At 51.2% G+C, this 23,140-nt stretch overlaps 1 protein-coding gene across 4 annotated transcripts in view; it reads left to right on the plus strand.

Moving 5' to 3' along the window:
* The window catches only part of SLC25A48 (solute carrier family 25 member 48), a 35,538-nt gene extending 17,140 nt beyond the window's left edge, over nt 1-18,398 (plus strand). For 2 of the 4 annotated variants that reach the window (XM_075996062.1, XM_020282090.2), the window contains 3 exons: nt 7,496-7,753; nt 10,096-10,229; nt 18,032-18,398. In XM_075996062.1, the coding sequence (XP_075852177.1) occupies nt 7,496-7,753; nt 10,096-10,229; nt 18,032-18,232 (593 nt within the window). In that variant the 3' untranslated portion in view covers nt 18,233-18,398. Of the gene's footprint in view, nt 1-7,495; nt 7,754-10,095; nt 10,230-15,104; nt 15,238-18,031 lie in introns of those variants that run through there. The other 2 variants (XM_012762242.2, XM_075996063.1) reach the window with 2 other exon arrangements.
* Nucleotides 18,399-23,140: the final 4,742 nt, after the last annotated feature.

Genomic DNA, 23,140 nt, shown 5'->3' on the forward strand with positions numbered 1-23,140 from the left:
GGCCCCTTTTTAAAGGCAAAAGCCACACTCTAAGAATCTAATTAGCAAGCACTTTTACCAAAGGGAGAAAAAGCATTAATCTTATAATTTTTATCTTGTTTTAATACAATGTAGGGGACGGTTTGGAGCCTTGAAATGGGTTTTGTAGGAGTCGCCGGCTACAGCTAAGATTCAGCCGGAAAAAAAGCCTCTAAAGCAGCCTAATTACGGACAGCATTAATCTTAGTTGGAATACATTCTGCATTCTGTGATCTAAGCTCGAGCCCATTTGGGGCCTAGGGCGTTTTGACCCTGGACTAGCGGCTGTATCTTGTGGGCAGTTGTGCCATGCACCACGGCCCTTCTCTTTGTTTTTTAAACTTAATCAGACTAATAGAGACGAGATGGCAGATGCAGAGTCAGATAAGGGTCAGCTAAAAACTTTTCACTCTCCTAAACAAACAAACATAATACAAAAGCTAATAACAAGTTATTTGTTATCTATGGTCCCTAGGCCCTAATAGTGGCCTCAGGTTGTCTGTTCACCTGGGGTGCCAGAAGGAAACCGGTTTTCTTCAATAAGCCCCTTGAGGCAGCAACAGAAAATGAACATGTGTTTGCTCCATCCTTCCGGGGTGCTGGGAGACTGAGCTGTTGGGAGCACGGAGAAGGCTCCTGGAGACCCAGGAGGTTCCAGCAAGCAGGCACTGCTCAGCCCTGCGAAGCTGAGTCACCAGCACCCAGGCCCAGGGCTGAGCTCTCAATGCGAAGGCAGAGACAAGGGTGGCTTACCTGGGGGTGGGAGTGTTCAAACCAAGATTGCGGCCCCCACAAGCCACTGTGGTCTGGGCTGAGTCCCAACAGTCAGAGCAGTGGAGGCCAGGCAGCCAGTGTTCGCCACACCCTTGCTGTGTGCTGGGTACTGTGCTGGGAGCTTTTGGCATGTTTAGGCTTCACAATGACCCAATTCCTGGGCATTTACAAAGGGAGCCAGAGGCACAGCAAGGTTCCATAGCCGCAGCTCACTGCCCTAGTGGGAGATGAGCAGAGACAGGGACCCAGGAGGTCTGTCCTGAGCCCACCAAGGCAGCTTTGATTATGCAGGGCCGCTGGGGCCTTTGCACAAAAACAGCCTCAAAGCTGAGGATTGCAGGGAGCCGGGCACATGCCTCCAGGGGGGTGTAGTCCAGGGAACGGGCGTGGCTGTGGGTTCCCAGGAGTGGTGGGAGTCATGTGTCTGTGGGACCCTCTCTGTGTGGCTACTCTGGCCCCCGGCTGCTTGGGGAAGGTCTTTGGTGACTGCAGGTCCTGGGCACAGGAATCCCTCCAGAAAATGAGAGGGAAGGTGTTTTTCTTCCTCCTGTTCCTCAGGAACTCTCAGGGCAGAGGCAGGAAACTCAGACGCCCCGTTGGGACAGGGCGCCAACGTAAGTGAGCAGAGGTGCCTGGGAAGTGAGCACTCTCCCATTTTCTTGAGACTACAGCCCTTCTAACCTATATTTCCTTTTCCCTCTTTCGATTGATACACGGACATAGAACATGTTTTACATTCAGTGTCACTCTGCTATTAGAAAAGCAGCAGTTCAAGCACAGTATGTCAGCTTCAGTGTCCAGGAGGCAGTTGGGAGTGGTGAGGACTGCGGCAAGCTGGGCCCACGTCCTGTGCAGGGGGGTGGTCACAACCCCACTCCAGCTGACTGTTGCCCACATGGCCTGATATGTTTGGATCCTCTGATTTCTAAGAGAGGGCAGAGGGCTAGATTTTTCTGTGAGATATTTCAGTTGGAAATGATCAGATGATTCAATTAAAAACGGACAGAACACCATGCAGCCCAAAGCTGTGTGAACCGGACAGGATGGGTCTGGGGCCAGGGCTGGCTGCAATCCTGTGGTCTGTGCCCTGGGCCAGGCCCAATCTGTGTGGTAACTATGCTGAAACGGGTGTTTCTAGGCAGCCTCGGGCAGGGCTGGTGGCATTGCTCATGGCTTGTGGTTTCACTCCGTAATTGCCAATCTGCTTCCTGGGTGATGCCGTGTGATGTGAGAGATGGCACCCACATACTGAAGCCAGTGCCAGAGCCTCTGGCTTCTCTGCTTGTGACAGGTGGACTGGAGGCCAGTGAGCCCCTCCTGGTTGTCTGTTAGTGGCGACCCATGGCCGAAAATGTATAAATTACAGGACATTGAAAGTAGAGGGAGCAAATGCTCTTCTACCCAAATACAACCACTGTTAACACATGAATGTGTTTCCTTTTCCTGTTCTATATACATAGATTAAAGATTTTAAGAAGTTGTGATCATGCTATATGGATAATTTCATATCCTGCTTTTAACTCAACATTATAAATATTTTCTATGTTATTAAAATAGCATATAAAATTATTTTAAATAGATGGCTAATATTTAAAATGTATATACAATATTCCATCAAATACACACACACACACACACCCCTACACACATTGAGAGGATCAATATAGTATGGTAAGAATTAAGTCTCTGGAATTAGACTACCTGCTTCTAATTCTGCTTCCACCAAAGCTGAGAAACTCTGGTCGACTCAGCCAATGTCGCCAAGCCTCAGTTCGCTCATCTGCAAAGCACACGTAACAATAGCAGCGGCTTCGTAGCTGGGGTGAGACGGGGTATCCCTGAAAACCTTAGCATAGTGTCTGGCATATAGAAACTATGAAATAAATGTTAGCTATGCTATAGTAAATGTGTTATTTAACAATCTTTCTACTGGTGAACACTTAGGTTGCTTACAGTTTTTCTTCTCTTAAAAGTAGTGATGTGATCAGAGAATTTGTCCATAAACAGTTGCCTTCATTGAGGGTTATTTCCCGAAGTGCATGGGCTCTTTGATTCATGAGTGGGTCAAAAGAGTATAGACATTTTTAATGTTCTTTATACATATTGCAAAATTGTTATGTAGAAGAGCTTTACCAAATACATCAGCGCTTGCTGCAATTTAACAGGAATTTCTGTTTGATGCTGATGACCGTTGCACAAGAGCCAGCCGTTATCCCTCCGTGCAAAGTTTTCCAGCTCAACAGAGGTGTACTCCTGGGGACGCTGCCACTTGGCAGGCAAGGAGGGGCTGGCCCGGGTTCTGCTGACTGTGTCTTTTATAGTAAGGCAGCTGTGAAGAAACCCTCCTTTCTAAAGCTATCTGCCTTTGTGTGGCATAGGTAGAGACTGGGTGCCCTGCTGGGCCTGAGCTGGGAGTCAGGGCTGTGTCCCCAGAGGCCAGGAGTCCCCCTGCTGCCTAAGTCTGTCTCTCCTAGAGGCTGATGATTAATGACACCCATTCCCCCCCATCTGTAGCTTTGAAGTCTGTGTTTCCATGAAAAGCCTAGCTTATGTGCAGACCACAAAGCCATCAACATAACAGGAAGGCAGAGTTTGGGGGATAAGAGGAGGACTCAGTACCAACTCCGTGCGTGCCATCCTGGCCGTTTCACCAGGCTCAGCTGGAGGCCAGGGCAGAGCATGGCATGTATTTGGAGTCACTCTTTGAATCATTCACACACAGGCATTTTCCGAGCCCTTGCTCTGAGCCAGGCAGAGAGACCGAACTCTGAAGGTTCAGGAACAAAGGCCTGGAAGTCCATGCTCCAGTGGGAGCTGAGCACTGATGTGGCCTCTCAGGTTCTTCCTCTGGTCCCTTTGACAGATGACACGCAAGCCCACAGAGTACAGTTGTGCATGTTTTCAAGAATTACTTCCCAGTAACTTCCCAAATCAACTTTTAAGAGTCATCAAAATTTGTTTTTCACAAACTACAGTTGGTTCCCTGGCGGAGTCACCAAGTACTCTGAGTTCAGTGCTTTCCCCAGGCTGGCCACCAAGGCTCCCAGGCCACACGTCCCCGCCACGCCCTGCCATGTGGCACCTGGCACTGCACAGGCATCCGGTGGGAATCCTTGCTGTTTTCTAGAAGAAAGCTCTACTGTTCATTCATCAGCAGTGGTATCTTGAGCTGGCCATAGTTTTCCAGTGCTCCTACTATTGCTATTGAATTAAAAATAAGTATTGGTAGAAATTCATCATTATCATTTTAGGTTTTTGTGACTTTGGGCCTAACCAGTGATGTTCCTGTGATGCATTTTTGTCTCAGGTATATTTGGGCCTAAAATTGTGATGATACTTGATGACATTCTGCTTTGCGGTTGCATATGAATCGGCCATCCCTCTGTGGCTTGTGCGGACAGACCCATAACAACCGCTGCCCAGAGAAAGGTTGTGTGACACCTTGTTGATCTCTGTTCTTTCACCTTGAGAATCAGGAGAGGGGCGGTGGGCTGTGGAATCCTTGCTCTGCCTAAGTGGACTGTGATCAAAATGGTTTGTTTTCAGTATAAGGAGTCGTTTTCTTGGTAGGGTGTGTTTGCATGTGTTCCTGCAATTGTCAAAACTCATCAACTGTACACTTAAGAGCTGTACCTTTTATTGAATGTAAATTATACCTCTACTGAAAAACAAACCAATAAAAACAAGGAAATGAGGCTAGAGAGGGAGAAGACCGGAGGCTCTTGAGAATGACTGTTCTCATGGAAGAAGTGAGGCTTAAGAATGGAGAGGATCTCCAGCCAGGAAGGCACAGCCCCAGTGTAGTGACAAGGAAATGTCACATTCCTCACCCAGGGTGAGGACACTCTGTTCACAAGAAGTGGGGAAGTGTAGTCTTTCAAAATATCGTTGTAACAAAAAACAAAGACAGACCGTGGAAATGTTCCAGATTAAAAGACTGGACTCTGTGCGAGAGGGGGAGGGGGAAAGTGCTGACAACGACACCAGGATATCAGATGGCAATATGATAACAAATAGTAGATTAGATAAAAGTCCTCTCAGTGCAGAAGTATCAAACTGATAGCCGTGTGATAGCTGTGTTTGACACCGTCAAGATTCTTAGGAACTATGTTTCCAAGTATTTAGTAGTAAAGAGCCATGTTGTATGTCACCCTGAAATAGTTCAGAAAATAAAAGTATGTATGCATGGGTGGGAAAAAAATGTATGTGTATGCAAAGGAATTTCCTCATTGCTTACCTTAGGAAGAAAAGAAAGGACAGGTTTGGTTCCTGTTTGGGTCTTGCTGACAAGCCGGTTCAAGGTTTGACAGGTGTTTTTCCAACCTCTGCACCCCCAGAGAGGGTTTTATGAGAACACAGTCCTTCACTTAGGAACTCTTGAAAGCCTCTTCATACCCAGAGCTGATTCATGATTCATGAAAACCTTGACTCATGATCAGGTCACTGTCACCTGGAGATGAACCAGGCCTGGGCAAAGTTTGGGTATGAGAAAATGACATCTACTTGGCCAAATTGCACACACCACTGAGTGAGAAGAGAGGGAGGGAGAGAACCCACAAACAAGACAAGAAACTGAGGTAAAATGTGAGTAATAGGTAAATCTAGGCAAAGAGTATATATGGGCATTCTTTTTGTTTTTTGTGATTTTTTGCAAATTTGGAATTATGTCCAAATAAAATATTTTTTAAAAATATATTGGGAATGAAGGGGCTGGAAAGAGTTCCAAGTATAAACTCGAGGTGGTTCAGAGCTATGTCAGTATCCTAGTGATAGCCGTCACCATGGCAATTCTATTGCTTTAATCTCAAGCAGTAAAAGTTAGATTGCTTATGTTGCAAACCTGGGAGAATGCAAGAGAATTTCCTTATTGCTTACCTTGGAGGGAAGAGGAAACAAGTACAGGTATTTTGTTGACAAGGTCAGTGGAGGTTTGGCAAGTGTTTTCCCAAACTCTGCACTTCTAAACAAACAAGGTGTTATCAGGACATTCTCCTTCAATCAGTAACTCCTGGAAGCCACTATCTACCCATAGCTGATTCCCGAAAACCTTGACTCCTGGGTCAGGTCAGTATTACCTGGAGATGAAAGTGCTCCAGGCGAAGTTGATATATCCGGACAATGACGTCTAGTCTGTCCAATGGTGAAATTTCCAGGATGACCAGGTTTGGGAGAGAACCAGGTGACGAGTGACCTTTCAGTGGGCTTTCAAAGGCCACAGACTCTGACTTTGTTCAGAGGGGCCTTGAACCCCCAGAAGTGTCCATCACCCCTGCTCACCTCCTATCAAATCCACTAGGGAAGAGGTGAGTAGGGCTCTGTCTCCTGCAACGCTGTGGTTGGCCTGGTAGAGACAGCAGGGACCTACTGACGTCCCCACCTACAGATGGAAACCACAGCATGAGCTGGTCCGAGCACACTTCCCAGGCAAGCATAAACCTCCCCTCTCCCCTCAACCTGCTTCTGGGGTGAGTTAAGGTACAGGTCGTGCTTTCCTCCCTGTGCCCAGTTTAAACTTTGGAGTCATGAAGCTGAATGTTTGTCCCTAAACTTCCATGTGATAAAGATGGGACTATTGGGGAGGCATGGAAGTTTAACCACACGATGAGAGCGATTTGCTTGTCTGCCAGCAGGTGTGAAACCAAACCAGGACACTGTGTGCAGGGAATTAAACCCAGCGGGCAAAATAGGCTCACAGTCACAGGCAAACTTCACTCTATTTCTTTCCTGGTCATGGCAGGTTATTAGGTTTCTTAAGATGGGAAAGTTGAGGACATGAGTCCACTTTATCTGCATGGGGACTGGAAAGTCTGTTTGTACTAAAGGGTCTGTAGCAAGGAGAAGATGAACATCAGAGGGGCAGAGAGGCAGAGTCTCTGCTGGCTACATGCCTAGAAGGAGCCAGGGATGACTCCTGTTCTGCCAGCATAGACCCCTGAGGTCAGACAAGAAGACAGCACCCCTGAACTTTGAGGGGCCAAGGGTGCCCACCAGCGCTGCCCCACAGCTGTTTAGGGTGCAGCCTGTCCAGGGCTGGTGTGAGTCAATGAGAACACATCTGCCCACTCCAACCTGTGGGTCCCCATCCACCTTGGTCTCAAGTAATAGCTTCTTGAGCCACTACAGTGTTCAGTCACTACACTGAGCACTTTACATATGTTACATTATTTATACTCATGACAGCCTGTCCCTCTTCTAAAGATAAGGAAACCAAGGCTGGAAATACTGGCCTGCCAACGTCAAAAGGTTCGTGAGTGGCAGAGCTAGTTATAATGCAGCCAGGACAGTCTGGCTCGTATACTTTTTGTCATGCTGTGCACAGGTACATGTGTGCACACACATACAGCATGTTGGATTTTCTAACCTCTGCCTCAAGAAAGAGCCTGGTGTGTGCCTTGTCATAACTGAGCCTGGGCGTTCTGCAGGCACCTCTGATTGTTGACCAGAGAGCTCTGAGGATCCTGCGGCAGCTGGTGCCTTATCCCGTGGCTGAGTTGTCTTCCATCTGGCCATGTGTGTTGGCAGCGTCTCCTTGCTGGGATCTCAGGATCCTGGTTTTAGCTGCCAACAAGGTCAGGAGGTTTGGTAAAAAGCCAACAAGCCATGTGACAGGGACCTGTCAATGGGCCGGGCTGGCCCCAGTGCCAGGGAATGGCCAGTCTCTTACCCTGTGGGTCACTTGCCATCTTATGCCCTGTCTTTGCAGCCAAGCTCGGTTTGAAGTCCAGGGTGGCGGCTCTGGGGCAGCAGCCGGTGTACCAGGGACCCGTGCACTGCATCGCAGCCATCGTGAGGAGCGAGGGCCTGGCGGGGCTGTACCGAGGGGCCAGCGCCATGCTGCTGCGGGACGTCCCAGGCTACTGCCTCTACTTTATCCCCTACGTGTTCCTGAATGAGTGGATCACGCCTGAGGCCTGCGCAGGCCCCAGCCCCTGCGCCGTGTGGCTGGCGGGTGGCATGGCAGGTAAGGGCGGCATAGCACTGTCCCTGCGCTGGCCACTGTGGTCCCCACTGTGGCACAGCTGGGGAGCCTGCTGTGCCCCTCCTACCCAGGAAAGGGCAGGACACAAGCAGCCACTCCCCCAGCAATTCTCTGTTAAGTGTCTCCTCTGTGCCAGGCCTACCAAGGCAGGGGGAGGGCTAGGAGCAGGGAATGGCACCATGTTCTCTCGTCATCCCCTTCCTGCCGCAGCTATGGAAATGGAAGTCCTTGTTTGGGGTCATCCAACTCTCAGGCAACAAATGTATTTTGAGCACATGCTCTGTGTTCCAAATTGCTGGGCTTTGGGGAGCAAAGCTGTCATCAATGTTTGTCTTTGTTGAATATCCGCACACTGCAAACCTTTCTAATATGAGGATCTGATTAGTTCTATAAGGCAGGAATCCATCTCCCCATTTTACAGATGAGAAAACTCAGCTCCAGGGATACTGAGCAACCGACCCAAGGTCTTATAGCTAATGCTGACAGTATAGAAGGGGCTCTAGAGTCAGAAAGAGCCAAATCCAAGTCCACGCTTTGTGACCATGGACTGGTTACTTAACCTCCCTACTCAGAACCCTGCACTATGTCCCCCTTTCATTTAGGGCAACAGTCAGCATCTGCGCAGTGGTCTTCCCTGCTGCCTCCAACCTCACTTCTGCTCCCCCCCCCCGCCTCGCTCCCAGCTGCCATTTGACCATGCCCGGCTCTGCCCCACCACAAGGCCTTTGCATGCACTGCTCACACTGCTTAGATCCGACAATGCGGAGTCCACTGGGGACGTTTACAAGAGCCTCTTTGATGGCAAGGAAGGTTTGAAAACCTGAAAGAGTGGCATCAAGAGAGAATAGGAAAGCTGGCCACGGTGGCTCACGCCTGTAATCCTAGCACTCTGGGAGGTTGAAGCTGGAGGATCGTTTGAACTCAGGAGTTCGAGACCAGCCTGAGCAAGAGTGAGACCCTGTCTCTACTAAAAATAGAAAGAAATTAGCCAAACAATTAAAAATATATAGAAAAATTAGCCGGGCATGGTGGTGCATGCCTGTAGTCCCAGCTACTTGGGAGGCTGAGGCAGGAGGATCACTTGAGCCCAGGAGTTTGAGGTTGCTGTGAGCCAGGCTGACGCCACGACACTCTAGCCTGGGCAGCAGAGTGAGACTGGGAAGAGAGAGAGAGAATGGAAAGAAGGGAATTGGAGAGCCCGAGCAGGCACAACACTTGTGAGAGCTTTGCCTGTGCTGTGACTAGGGCCCGGGAAGTGGAGCGTAGCCCGAGGAGGCCAGGAGAGGATCGCTTGTCAAGGAGATGGATACCACGGCACGTTTGACGCTGATGCGATAGCTCCCATAGGAGAAAAAAACTGTCATTCCTCCCCCTCCTCCTCACACCTCCTCCTCCCTGCGTCATCAGCAACGATGCCATAACCTTAGAGCAAACAGCGAAGCCCAGGTCTTAGCTGCCACCAGTGTCTGCCCTCTGCGTGAGCCCGGGTCCTGTGCGAGCTCAGTCACACTCGGCAGAGAGGACGGCAAGGCCCTCTGCTGTCATTTCGAGGAGGGCAGATGTGCATGGCCCAGCACGCAGATCTCCTTTTGTGATGCCCTTGCCCGGGACTGAGGGCAGCAGCTCTGGTCCCGGCAGAGGGCAGGGAGGGTGGGGACGTGCAGGGGTCCCAGAGGGCGGGGGCAGGCGGCCAGGCTGGGGCTCCGTGAGGAGCTGCTGGGCAGAATGACAAAGCTTTGCAAACCAGATGCCCTGGACTTTGGCATCACTTTGGGTTTTTTCAATTTCTGTGTTTGTACAATAACCTAGTTTTCCCTGACTTCTTTACCTGAGCTTATCCAGTGAGGATGACCCAGGGGCTCGTGGTCCCAATTCTATTTCACATATTTGGAAAATAGATTTTTAGAAACCCAGTCCCTGCTTTTTTTTTTTTCAATCCCTAAGCGGCCGCACCCTGGGCTCCCTCTCCTGGTGCCCTGGGAAGGTGCCGCCTGTCACTGGTTCTCCAGTGGCAGCTGCGCAGAAAGGCTGGCACGCAGCGCGCACTGGCCGTGGAGTGGTGCCACGCTCAGTGCTTCCTGAGTTCGTTTGGTCCTCACGGCAGCCCCATGGAGATCAATACTGCTGCCCTGTTTTACAGACACGGGGCCCAACGCTTAGCAGAGGGAGGAGACTTCTGCCGTACCCGCCGGGCAGGAGGATCAGAAACAGACTTGGCAGGTTTTAACCCTGAGCTCTGTCCCTTCCCCAGCAACTCAGCAAGTTTCTGAACCGTGGAGATTTGCAGCCAGTCAGCCCTGGCACTCGTCTTTCTCTCTTTGCAGGAGCAATTTCTTGGGGAACAGCCACTCCTATGGATGTCGTGAAAAGTCGGCTCCAAGCTGACGGGGTTTATTTCAACAAATACAGAGGTGTCCTGGACTGTATCTCCCAGAGTTACGAGAAGGAAGGTCTTAAAGTAAGCCCACAGGGGTCCCGTGGGGTAGGTGCCAGTCCCTGGTTCAGACATCGAGGGGATGTGACACTACAGAGAAGGGAACTGGGAGGCCGAGGGGCTTGTGGTTGCCACGTGTGAGGCTCCATGAGCAGGTGTTGCACCAGGCACGCCACCTGGGTCGTCTTGTTGAGTCCTCACCAGCTGGGAGAGGTGGTAGGTGTGTGGCCCACCTGATAGAGGTTCAGAGAGGGCTGGTAACCTGCCCATGGTCACACAGTTGGTACATGGTGTGGCAGGGGCCTGGTGATACTATGACTACATAAAAAGTGCCTAGTCCGGGGCATAGCCCATCGGGAACACTTAGAAGGAGTTAACAGTTTCTTATGGGTGTAGTGATAGTATCACCAGGATTAGTTTTGTCAGCACCCACGTTACTGCTGAGTTCTGGGCCTTTTCCCATGCGGCTGCCTTGCCCTGCGCCCTGCCAGGTGAGTCCGACCCGGCCTGCCAGGCCCCACGCAGTCCACCACCTGTCCCAGTACCCGTGTCTGTCCCCAGAACCCATGTCCTCTGCTGCACTTCTCCTGATGCCCTCTCTGGGCTTGTCACACCCCACCGTGGATGGCAGTTACTTCTGTACCCGCCTCTTTTCCTCTTCTTATGGCAAGTTCCTTAAGGTCCTGTTTTGCTTCCTCCCCTGACTTGGGGGAAGATCCAGAGTGTTGGATGAGCCAGTGTCGAGGACAAGAACTAACATGTGTGTGCAAGGGAGGAGATTCAAGAGCTAGATCCCAGGGCCACATCCAAAGGGCAGAACTAGAAGTGAATGTCAATCCGGTCCTTAGTATTCGATAATTAGTCACCTATGTGGAGGATGGGGCATTCTGATTTGACAAAGGCTCCTGGGGAGAATGTGTAAGGGCTGTAGTTTTCGTGAGTTAAACATTAATTTAACAGCTATTTTTATAGCACCTGGTTATGTGGCAGGCTCAGTTCTAGGAGCTGGAGACAGAGCAGTTACCGAAAGGGACAAAGCCCATGCTCTGATGAATCTACATGCCAAGGAGCCAACAGTGGAACCAGGTCCCAGGGCTGCATTAATGGAAGTATAGTGGGTAGAGTGAGGGAGGTGGAAGCCCCTTCCCTGATCAGATCACAGCTGGGATGTTGGACCCACCTCTGGTCACCACCCAGGAAGCAAGACCCTGATGGTGCCCCTGGAATAAAGGCCAGGAGTAGGACATCACAGCATATGAGAACGTCTGGGCACTGGGACTCTTGTGTAGTGCAAGAAGATGTGATATGGAGGAAATGTCATTTCTGTCTTTATGTTTTAAGGATGTATAAACTCAGAGCTTTCCTTTCTCATTATTCTAAATTTTTTTTTAACAAGGGCTGCCCTGACAGAGGGATGAAGCTCAGGTACAGCTTCAATTATCTTGTGTATTTTTTTTTAAGTAGAAGCAGTTTGTGATTCAACCAACAAGTAGAGAGGGTCATGGAATTGCAAACGGGATGCTCTGTTTTTATTTGAGATACTTTAGTCTACTTTCCCAAATGGGCCATAATTCTAAAAAGCCTATAGAGGTAAAAACATATTGTTGATATTATTTCCTTCAAAAACTGCGTTCTGTAAAAAATCAAGTCCCAGAAGCCAGCTGAGACCAGATGATTAGTTTCCTAATGTTGACAGCATTTGGTCCAGTGTTGATTCGGAGACAGGTTCTAAGTTGATACAGCAATAGTCAGCTTGATTAACCATGCATTGACCAGATGTTTCAAGAGTAGTTTTTAAATTTATTATTAATTTGTTAAAAAATATAGGTAATATACGAAAATAAGAAGCTTCCAAAAGTACAAGAGAATATACTGTCTCAATGTCCCTCCTGGGTCCCTGTCCTCTCTCAAAGGCAATTACAGTGAAGAGTTTCTTGTGATATATTTAAAAAAATATTCATAGCATGAACAAGAATATATGTGCATATGTATAGATCTATGTGTGTTTGGATATGTGAATGTTTACTTATAAATAGTAGTGCAAAAACCCCACGCAGTCCTGGAAAATCAAGTTGTCTCAAAGGCAGATTTGTAGCAGCGTAGGAAGGGGAGGCAGACAGCCCTTCTTGGCCCTAGGACAGCCCCAGGTCCTGGATGGCCTGGGCTCTTCCCTGTGCACAGAGCTTGCCACCCCTCACATTCCCTACCATGGCCCATGGACGCCAGGCACAGAGCCAAGCCCATCACCATCCAACCTGTTCTCACTTTCCTACAGCAGAGGATCTCAGTGATAATAAAGAACTTTAAAGAAGTAAAATAATGATGGTGATGCCCAATTCGAGCAGCCCTTTGTAGCCCACTTAGGGATCCTCAGTGGTATGGCCTTTGTGATAGGAGAAATCAAAACTCCATGGTCTCGGGGGCATCCCTGGGTGAGAGCGGAAGAAAGGCCTAGTAGTTTTGGAGCCATTCTCTGCGCGCTGTTAGGACTGTGTCCAGCCACACGGGCCGTGGGTCTGGCTTGGAGCAGCCGCCGGCAGTGGAGGCTGGAGGAGCACCTGTGTGCTCTTCAGCTCCGTCGGGGTGGCTGCTGTGGAGGGCTGAGACAGTGCCATGGGGCTAGGGGAGAGACAGAGAGGGACAATTGCAGGTAGGCAGCTTCCAGAGGTGCTGGCTGCCCTGCGGTGCTGCCTCTTGGGGGTCTGGAGCCCCCCTCCCTCTCTAGGAAACGCCCACTGCTGCCACCACCAGACTCTAAGCTCAGAGACTCTTCCTTTTCACGTCCTAGAGTCCATTTATTCATAGCTCATCCGTCCACACACTGATCCTTTAATAAGTGTGCGTAGAAGTCTACTCTGGGCCAAGCATTGGCAGAGGCAAACCACACACACAGTACTTGCTGCCCTGTCTGGGATTATTAATGGGGGGGGGCAGACAAGTCACGGGCACGTGGAGAACAGCACGAGGAGTGCTGGCATGGGAGAAACACACAGTGCACACAAGGTGACAGGCCACACTCCACTTTGGGTGGCCGTGAGAAGACAGCCGGAGGCTGCTGGCAGGTCCGGGTAGCACTCCAGGCAGAGGGAACCAGGAGAGGCCCAGTGGTGGGGAAGTGTTAACCTGCCCAAGGTGTCCGGGGAGCTGCCGCCCAGAGAAAGTGCAGGGCAGAGCATGTGGCTCCTTGCAAGCCAGGGGAGGGTGCGGACTTGGCCCTGGGTGGTGGGGCGCCATGGAGTGGGGCGACCCAGTCTGGAGGCCGTGTGTTCTGAAAGCTCAGAGATAAGAGCCAGCAGGTCTACACTGTGTCCTCTTCTGTGGGCCGTGCAGCAGAACAGGCCACAGCTGTGGCAGGGAGGGCTGTCTGTCCATCTGTCTGTCGTGGCCCGTGGCTCCTGCAGGGCTGGCTCTGTGGGGTGGGAGGCTCCCGCTCCAGGCTGCCTGACTCAGCCTCACAGGGCAGAGCCCAGCCCAGAACCACAGCGGAGCCTCTAGGGCACCAGGCATGGAATTTTCCTCTCGGAGCCTGACCCAGTTCCTTGCTGTTATTCAGTCACTCTGAGTGAGCCTGTGGAATTCCGGAAAGGCCAGTGGTGGAGACAAGCGCTGATGTTCCCAGGGTCCCACCCACACCCTGCCCGGGTGGCTCCGGGACATGCTCAGCCTCCTGCCCGCCCTGTGGTCCTGGCCCGTCCTCTCCCTTCCCTGGGCCAGGCTCGAAGGAAGGAAGGCCACCTGCCACCCTGGCCAAGGACACGGCTGCTCCAGCTCTGACACCATAGCACCAGCGGCCACAGAGACTGGGGAAGGGCCCTGGCTTCTTTCTGCTGTCTCAAAAATATCAGCTCAGGTTCTGAAACTTGGTGAATTATTTGGGGATCAGAGAGCTGGTTCATACTGCAGGCCTGACAGTTCTCTGGTCATTTATGCCAGAGTGGGGATTTGCTTGGAAATTGTTTCCTCCTTGAGCATACATTAGAGGCCAGTCCCCACTCCACCCCTTACCAAGCCCCTATCTATTCCCCACACTCTCTGGGTTCCCCGGGGCGATTATCAGCCTCCACCCAGCAGCCAGCAGGGAGACCAAGGGAGGAAAGGAAAATCTGGGCAGTGACTGGGAAGCATCTCACAGCATTCCCCAGGGTGGAGGCAGACACAGTGTCACATAGCAGGGATGGCCGCGTGCAGTGGCTCTCAGCACAGGCCATTCGTGCAAATGGCAGAGGTGGCGTCCCACTCCCTGTTAGGGGATGACTACTGGTAACAACAACAAGGGTGACTGTGATAGTCAATAGTTAATGAGCGCCTACCCTATGTCAGGCACTGTATGTGAGTGCTTGCAAAGCTTTGTCTCATTTAGTCCCTCAGATGTCCTTATTGGGTCAATACTATTGTTACCCCATTTCACAGTTGGGAACATTGAGTTCCAGAGAGATCACCACTTTGTTCAAGTAGCATAGCTACTGAATGGGGGAGAGCTGCACCTCAGCTCTGCGTCTGCAACCCAAGTTCTGCGCCCTGCCGTGCTAGGGACGTCCTGTGAAGCCCCATTCCAGCGGTTGGTCATGGCTGGTCCTCTGTCTACTTAGGGCTTCCTGAGGATTGTGTGTGTGCCTGAGAGAGAGAGAAACAGGGCAAGTGTCTGTGGGTATCTGTGGGTTTAAGCCTACAGTGCTTAGTGCATGTGTATGAGGGTCTGGGAGGACAGGCGCCATCAGATGACAGGGGTCAGGGCAGGGACAGGACTGGGGCATCTCGTGTGGTCTCCACGTGCACATCCTTTGGCCTCCGGCCAGGGACTGGGCCCTGGGAGGGCATAGCCACCTGCTGTTTCCCTTCCCGGCAGCGGTGGCCCCCGGAGGGTGTGGCCAGCCCCTGCAGTAACGGGCCCTGTGGAAGGTGTTTTTCAGAGGCGTCACCGTGAACGCTGTGCGGGGCTTCCCCATGAGCGCGGCCATGTTCCTCGGCTATGAGCTCTCGCTGCAGGCTCTCCGTGGGGACCACGCGGTGACCAGCCCCTGAGCGCCAGGTCAGTGTGCTTCCATCCCAGCCACCTGTGCCTCCTGGGAACTCAGACTCTCTTCTTTGTCATGAAAATGTTGTGGCCTTCTGGATTGTCCCTGTGTCTTCTCATATCTAACCCGCAGTAGGTCTAGGGCTACCAGGCGGCAGCTCTGAAATGCCCACCAGTGATGGGTGGTGCCCTGGGTGCTAGTGACCGAGTGGCAGGATGTGCTGGTTTGTAGCTAGCTCTCCCACCAGTCTGCCCACTGCAGCATCTATAGCCCCTGGGGAGAAGAGTTTTTAGCTTCACTGCGCAAATGCCATGACCCGCACCCAGAAGTAAGGACTTGAACCAGTGCCCTCCCCACCGAGGGCACTGTCTCCCCACCTCCCTGCTGAACTTCAGAGCCTGAGTCTAAGAGCCACCCACGGGCTCCCAAAGCCCTGGAGGACAGGTCTCTGCCACCATTCCGTGTCTCCTACACCCTCCCCTTTCCCCCTTTCTCAATGCAGAAAGATCCCTGAAGCCTGAGCAATTTCATGAAAACAGCATTCTGAGCAAGTGACTCCCTTGCTCATTCCCCAGTGCCCCTAGATAAAGCCTGTCCTTAGCACCTCCCTTCTCCAGCCTCTCTTGTCCTCTCTGTCATCTCTGGGTCTCTGCCCATGCTGCTCCCTCTGCCTGACGCCCTCTTCTTGCTCCTTTCAACTCTCTGTCACCCAGGCCCTAGGGCAGAAGCCTCCTCCTCCAGGACACCTGGTTGGTTTCTCAGCTGGGATCACTTGTGCCTGCTGTAACCCTGCCCCCACCCCTGCCCTGCTGCAGCGCTCTGCCCACTGTGGGGTTGCTGGTGCCTGGCGCAGAGCCCGGCACCCAAGGGTGGCTCAGCTGCATCTCTGGATGGGGGGGACAAGCAGCCTCCAGTGTCTCCTCGGAGACTCCTCTTCCTCCTCTGGCATATTCTCCTTTGTTTCTCTTTCTCTGGCCCCAAACTGGTTACCTGCAAAGGTCAGAAGACAAGGTGGGGTGAGTCACTGAACTTTCTAGTCAACCGATGCCATTTCACTTCAGCCTTGGTTACTAAAAGTTCTCCCAAGAAGGATGGTCTTCATCAGGAAGGTCTAGAAAACCCCACTGCTGCCTCCCCCTGTGGGCCAGCAGGGGCGCTCATGGGGCAGCAGAGCCCGCTGGGGTGCAGGGGAGTACCAGAGCCTGGATGCAGGGACAGGCACAGCCCACCAGGCTGGCTGGAGTGAGCCCAGGACAAGCCCAGAAGCTGGCTTTAAATCAATGCCCTGAGCTCTTTATGGCTTTTTGTCCTTCCTGATGAAAGGGAAGGGGAGCACCGCATTTGCATAACTGGACACCGTGGGTGAGGAGTTGCCACACTCCGGTGAGGTCCAGGCAGGGAAGGGAGTTTGCCTTGTTCTTACATCTGTGCTCAGAGATCAGCCATTTCCCTCTTTTAGAAGATAAAAGTAACCTTTAAAAAATCCTATAATAAAGTCAATGCATTTTTATTGGAGAAAAAAATAGAAGATACAAATAAAAAAAAAGAACAAAATAAAAATACCTGTCATTGCTAGACCTTGTTATTGTTCTTCCAAGTGTGTCTTACATGTATCCCCAGATTGGAATTCTGCTCCACACGGTAATTTATAGCCCTCTCTCCCCGTTTAGTAGGGCAGGGCTATTTTTCAATGCCAGTAAATCTTCAGCTATATGGTTTCAATGCCAAGACCTCACAGATCCTGGAGTGGCCAGATGCCTGCCCAGCCTGAGTACCCTAGGGATTGGCTGCTTCAGGACGAGGGAAGAAGTTTCTAGCAAGCCAGTCATGATTGCCCTGGATTTGGCCTTTCATAGCAGTGGCCACCCCAAGTGGAAGCTTTTCTTTCTGAAGCGCTCTCTCTTGTAAGGGGCTTGGATGTCTGTGTCCCTCAGGAAAGGGCACTGCCAGGGTTGGGGAGGAGGTTCCTGGCCACTGGTCTGGGGCCTCACCTTACAGAATCCTTACCCAGGGCATTCAATTCTTTCTCTGACCCAAGAAGACCACAGCCTTTTAACAAGGCCTACATCTGAATTTACTAAGCAGCTCTGAGATTTGGGGCAGGCCATGCTGCAAGCACAGGAGCACTCACTGCTTAAAGATGGGGGATCCAAGGCCTTCCTCATTGTCCAGTCAAGCACAAAGTGAGACGGTGTCTATTAGAGAACGAGGGAGCCCTACAGCTCCTAAGAAGTGGTGGGACGGTGACTGTCTCAAGAGTCCATGGGCACAGGTGGCAGGAACAACGTGAGAATTGTTTCCGAGTTCTTGCAGGGAATAGAAGTCTCCAGCTCCAAGTAGCCTCCAGGTTCCTCCTGGAAGCCAGATAGGGAGCTCTCCTCCAGCTCCCAGAGTCCCAGGGAGGAAGGTCACTTACTTTTCATCCATCCTCTAAGTCGTTTTTCTGCCACTCTGCATGCAGTAATGACCCAAGGACAACTCGAAGCCAGTAAACACTACACGAGGTGGCTGTTTTGTGATACAGTTAGTTTTCCCTGTTCACTTGGAGAAACCGGAATCAGACGATATAAACATGCATACTCTGAACCTCATTAGCCTTCTTCAATTTCAGGAAAATTCATTTTCAAGGAAAGAAGATACATTCTCCCTATAGTATCTTTTTGGAACATTAATGAAGAGCCAACCTATGCTCGTGGCGGTAGCTTTCCCATCTGTGCTTCTAGAAAACAGGCTCTGAATGGGTTGTGTGACCCCAGGATCTGATGGTTACTCCAGTTAGATGACATTCTTGTCTTTCCTCCTTTATCCCAGGGCCAGTGTCACATGACCAGGGCCTCATTTCACTGCCGGTCGGTGCTGAGGGCGTCTGCAGAGCCCGAGGTAGTGAATCTGATGAGGAGAGAGGACTCCCAGCCCCTGGGCTCCACGCCAGGAGGCCAAGTGCGATGCCCTCGGAATCGGAATCCTGTCTCCACCCGACTGGGGCCCAGCTGCGGCCTCAGAGGGACGTGAGGGACCGTTGGTCCATCTGTCACCATCTGTTTCAGCTCTGGACTAGCGCCTGGCAAAGAACAGGGTGAAACAGCCCCTGCCCACATGGCCAGTGTAAACCCACTGGGGATTCGTGGAGAAGCTGGAGTTGGCTGCAAGTTTCCAAATAAAAGTATTGAAAACCTTTTGGGGCTGAGTCTGTGTCAGATGCCTCTGCCTGGCTGCCGAGAGGCACTTGGCCACCGTTTTTGCTCTCTCTGCTCAGGTCCCCGCACATGTCACCAGCCCAGGGAGAAACCCACTCCATGCGGGGGAGGAACTGACGGTGGCAGTCTGGGGTCTTTTTTCCCAGATGCCGAAGGCAGATAGGGGAGGGCATAGGGGTTGAGAAGGGGTGATGGGGAAGAGAAAGCCTCCCTAACCCTGAGCAGTGGCTTTGTGACGTGCTTTGGAGATGGTGGCCCTGGACTCGGGTGGGGTGGGATGGGTGCTCTCTGGGCCTTATTTTCACATGGAAAATGGAACAAAAGTGCTTTGTCCACAGTCTGGTTTCCGGAGTGATTTCGTTGCTCTAAATTTGATTCCCAACTAGAGCCATGTGGGAGGCTGTTGCTGTCCTGCTGTTGGGTGGCCTGTGTCCATGCTGTCACCCCCGTCTGTGCCCGCAACAAGCGTAAGCACCCCTGCTCAATCGCAGAGCCCATCTCCACGAGCCGGATGGCGCTTCAGAATCCTTCTCAACACAGCGCCCTGGCAAGCGCCCGTGCATTGATGGGCAAAAATGGGAGCATCACCATGTTGACTGAGAACTGATTGTAATGATGGGAATTGAGAAACTTTCTAAATGCCCATCAACAGAAAAGGGTTTAAAAAAATCAAGGTGCATCCATACTCTAGAACAGTACCCACAGCCACTGAAAAGAGTGAGAGAGATCTTACATTGTCACAGGAATAATATGTCAGCAACGCTGTATGTGCAAAACTGAGGTGGCAGAATAAATGTATGACATCGTTTTATTTTTAAACACATATTACACATGCCACGTTATATGTGCAATGAAGAGTCTGGCTGGGTACACACGAAACTTAACGGTGGCCATTGCTGGGATGTCGGATTGGGGAAAGCCTTTCAATTTCTACTTTAATGATGATGATTTCTTTGTGCACCACTGTAGTGTTTCACGTTTTTACAGTGAGAATATGTTGCTTTTATGAAAGCATGTGGTTTTGCAGAGCTAGGGCTCCACGCTGGGTACTTGTTTTGAGGGCTGCTGCCCAGCTCTGCCTGCTGCCTGCCCTCCTTGAGGCTCTAGTGACCGCCCCTCACCCACCCCCTGCCCACCCCACACCAGTTAGACGCGGCCCCAGCAACTCCCCCCTCAGGACTGGAAATGAACAAAACCCGACTTTTTCCAGAGAAGCCAAGGATTCCGTCAACCTACACATCACGGTCTTCTTCCCCTCAGCCACAAACGCCTGCGCCGAGTCTGTCTGTGCAGTGCTGTGGGGCCTGGGTGGCAGCGCCAGGCGGCAGGCATCAGTGTCTACGTCATCTTCTGCAAAATGTCTTCAAACAAATGGAGCTCAATTTTTAAGAAAGGCTGAAAACAGAACAGAATTCCAAGCCGAACACAAATGTTGGTGTCTGTGTCCTGGAGTTGAAGGGCTTCAGACTTGGCCGGTGAAAAAGAATAACAATAACTATCACTCTACGGTGGTTTCCAACAGCGGGCCCTTTCACTCCTAAAAATTATTAAGGGCCTCCAAGAACTTTTGCTTATCTACCAACATTTGCCAGAAATTAAAGCTAAGCATTCTAAGAATATTCATTTAAAGTATAACAAATTACATAATTATATTATGTTAATATAAATAAAATAGTTCATGAAAATAACTATTCTTGTCAAACACAAATAATGAGAAGAGTCGCAATTGTCTCCCCTTTTTGCTGGTCTCTAATGTCTGTCTTAAACGGAGGGTGGCAGGTGGCTGCCCCCATCTGATTCTGCAGGTGTGTGGTATCACCACCACGTGGCCTTTGGATCACGCCTTTGGATACTTGTGAGCAAATGAGAGTGCAAAGGGCAGAGAACGCCTTAATGTTCTATGAGTATAGTTTCCACCTGATGGGCACCCTTTGAGAACTGCTGCCCTGCCAAAACGAAATCTGTCTCCCAAAGGCTGAGAACAGCTCCCTTGGCTGCTATGCTACAGAACCGCCACTTGGTGGCAGCAGGAATCAAGCAAACCTGCAAGTGTCTGGTAGTGCTTGACCTTAGGCCTCCCCACTGCTAACCCCCACCCCATGATAAGAGCACCTGGGCCCCTGATATTTCTCTTCCTGTTTTCTGGGTCTGGCCATCTCCCTTGGCACTGTCCTTTTCCTTCTCTGTGGTGGAAAGTGACTCAGACTAGGGAGACCTTAACCTTGAGTTCCGGTCCCAGGTCTCGGCCACTGGCTACCTGCATGATCTTGGCAGGCTTTTGCCCCCTCTTGGCCTGTTTCCTCACTTGTAAAAACAGCCATCCTGGCCTCCCTTGCCTGCCTTCCAAAACTGCAAAGTGCAATGCCCAGGGGTGGGAGAAAGGCAGGGGAACTGCGATCGTTCTGGTTTCTGTTCTCTGCCTGTCCTCCCCTCTGAGAGTCTGGGTTGTTTGCTTTACTCAGGAGGGGTACACAAGGCGACTTCAGGCTGTTCCTGGGCCTTGTCTCTGCACGTGAAACTCTGAGAGCTGCAGACACGTGGCCTGTGGAGCTTCAAGCGGACATCCAATGAGCACGCTTGGTGGGGGGGCGCAGACACTGCCGGGCCCTTCTCCTGCCCAGGAGGCCGCAGGGTCACTGATTCACACTCTCCAGGGGTCTGACCCTCCTGGGGAGCACGAGGAAGGCAGTGACAAGTGTTGGGGAGGATATGAAGAAATTCTAAACTTCCTCCGTTGCTGGCAAAAACATAAAATGATGCAGCCATTTTGGAAAATGGTTTCGCATTTTCTCAAAAAGCTAAACTTGGAATTACTAGATGACCCAGCAATTCTAGGTATATAGGCATAGCCAAGAGAAAGGGGGATACTAAAACCCACTGAATATGCAAATATACTAAAACCCATGGAATCATACACTTTATTTTTTTTTTTTTTTATTTTTTTTTTTTTTTTTGAGACAGAGTCTCGCTTTGTTGCCCAGGCTAGAGTGAGTGCCGTGGCGTCAGCCTAGCTCACAGCAACCTCAAACTCCTGGGCTCAAGTGATCCTTCTGCCTCAGCCTCCCGGGTAGCTGGGACTACAGGCATGCGCCACCATGCCCGGCTAATTTTTTATATATATATCAGTTGGCCAATTAATTTCTTTCTATTTATAGTAGAGACGGGGTCTTGCTCTTGCTCAGGCTGGTTTTGAACTCCTGACCTTGAGCAATCCGCCCGCCTCGGCCTCCCAAGAGCTAGGATTACAGGCGTGAGCCACAGCGCCCGGCCGAATCATACACTTTAAAGGGGTGAATTGTGTGGCATACAGTATGAATCCTATCTCAATAAAGCCATCTTTTTAAAGTAATAAAAATAAAGACAGAAGCCCTTTGGATGCGTTTTCATTTCTGCTGAGGCCCCTTTGCAGAGGCAGGGAGGTCTTGGTCTGTGATAGCAAAGTGTGACAAAGGGAGGAGAAGGATTGTGGAGTTGAGACCTCACAGCATCTTCCTGCTTCACGCTGAATGAGTGGATGCGCAGGGATGGGCCAGGGTTAAGGCCGGCAGCATCCAGGCTTGGCTCTAGCCAACAGCGGTGTGCTTTGCTCTGCAGTCTCCTGGAAACAACTCTACCTGGGGCCCGGCAGCCTGGACAGGGCAGCAGCTTTCCACGGGTGAGCCGTGTGGCCTGGGCAAGTCATGCAACCTCTTTGGGCCTCAGTTTCCTCATTTGTGCAGTGATCATAATTATATGCAACAATTATTTAATACTTTGTGGAGTTGTTGAGGCTCTAAAAAGACACTCTACAAAATATGCTTAGCAGGTGCCTGGTACACAGTGAACGCTCAATAAATGTTAGCTCTTCTCCTTTCTTCAAGGTGGCTTCTGGATAAATCTCAACTCTCCTGGCAGGGAGGAGAGTAATTACCGCACACCTCACGGCAGGTGAGTCCTCCCTGGAGCCTGCCGTCGGGGCAGGTCCTGTGGTTCTGCAACTTTTGCAGGAAAGCTGAGGGGAAGCACCGGGCCAGGCTGCCGATTAACCCACGGCAGCGAGTCACAGCACCTCTGCCCACTTCCACTGGCAGCCGACTGCATTTCCAGGTTGTGTTCCGAAACCATCACAACCACCAGCCTCTGTCCCTGCTGTGATCCTGCCGGGTGAGCACTGCTGAGGTGGGCGTCTTCCGGTGCTGCCTGTGGTGAACCACATTGCGTAACGCAAGGCAGCTGTGTCTGGGGCCAGTCATTCAGAAAGCCCAGGTGGAGGAGGGGGAAGAGCAGGCCCTGCAGCCCTGACCCGGGATGCCACATGGCTGGCTGTCCAGGGAGCTCCAGAAGCCTCTGTCTCTCCTGGAGACATCCAGCCCAGCCCCAGATACAGTGTCTGGGAGAGAATGCCCCCACCCCGCCCCTTCTGTGAGTGGGGTGAGCCAGAGGGGGGCAGTTGTGTGAATACAGCTCGCCAAGCCCTTACCACTATTCTGAAATCCAAACCAGCTCTGAAAACACAAGATTTGCTGTGAGTCATTTGGCTGCAAAACTTGACCACTTCGTACGCATGCTCTTGTGTTTTGCTGCAGGTATTGATGTGTTTGGTTATGGGATCTGGCTGCAGGCCCTGCTGTGGGCGTTACCTAACATATGGCACCTGAACTGTGTATTGGTTTCCCAAAAGGCTAAAAAGCTTGAATTCTGAAATATCTCTGACTCCCAGGTGTCTGGATAAGAGAGTGTGGAC

This window comes from Microcebus murinus, chromosome 21 (assembly GCF_040939455.1).
Source record: "Microcebus murinus isolate Inina chromosome 21, M.murinus_Inina_mat1.0, whole genome shotgun sequence".
Classification (NCBI taxonomy): Eukaryota; Metazoa; Chordata; class Mammalia; order Primates; family Cheirogaleidae; genus Microcebus; species Microcebus murinus.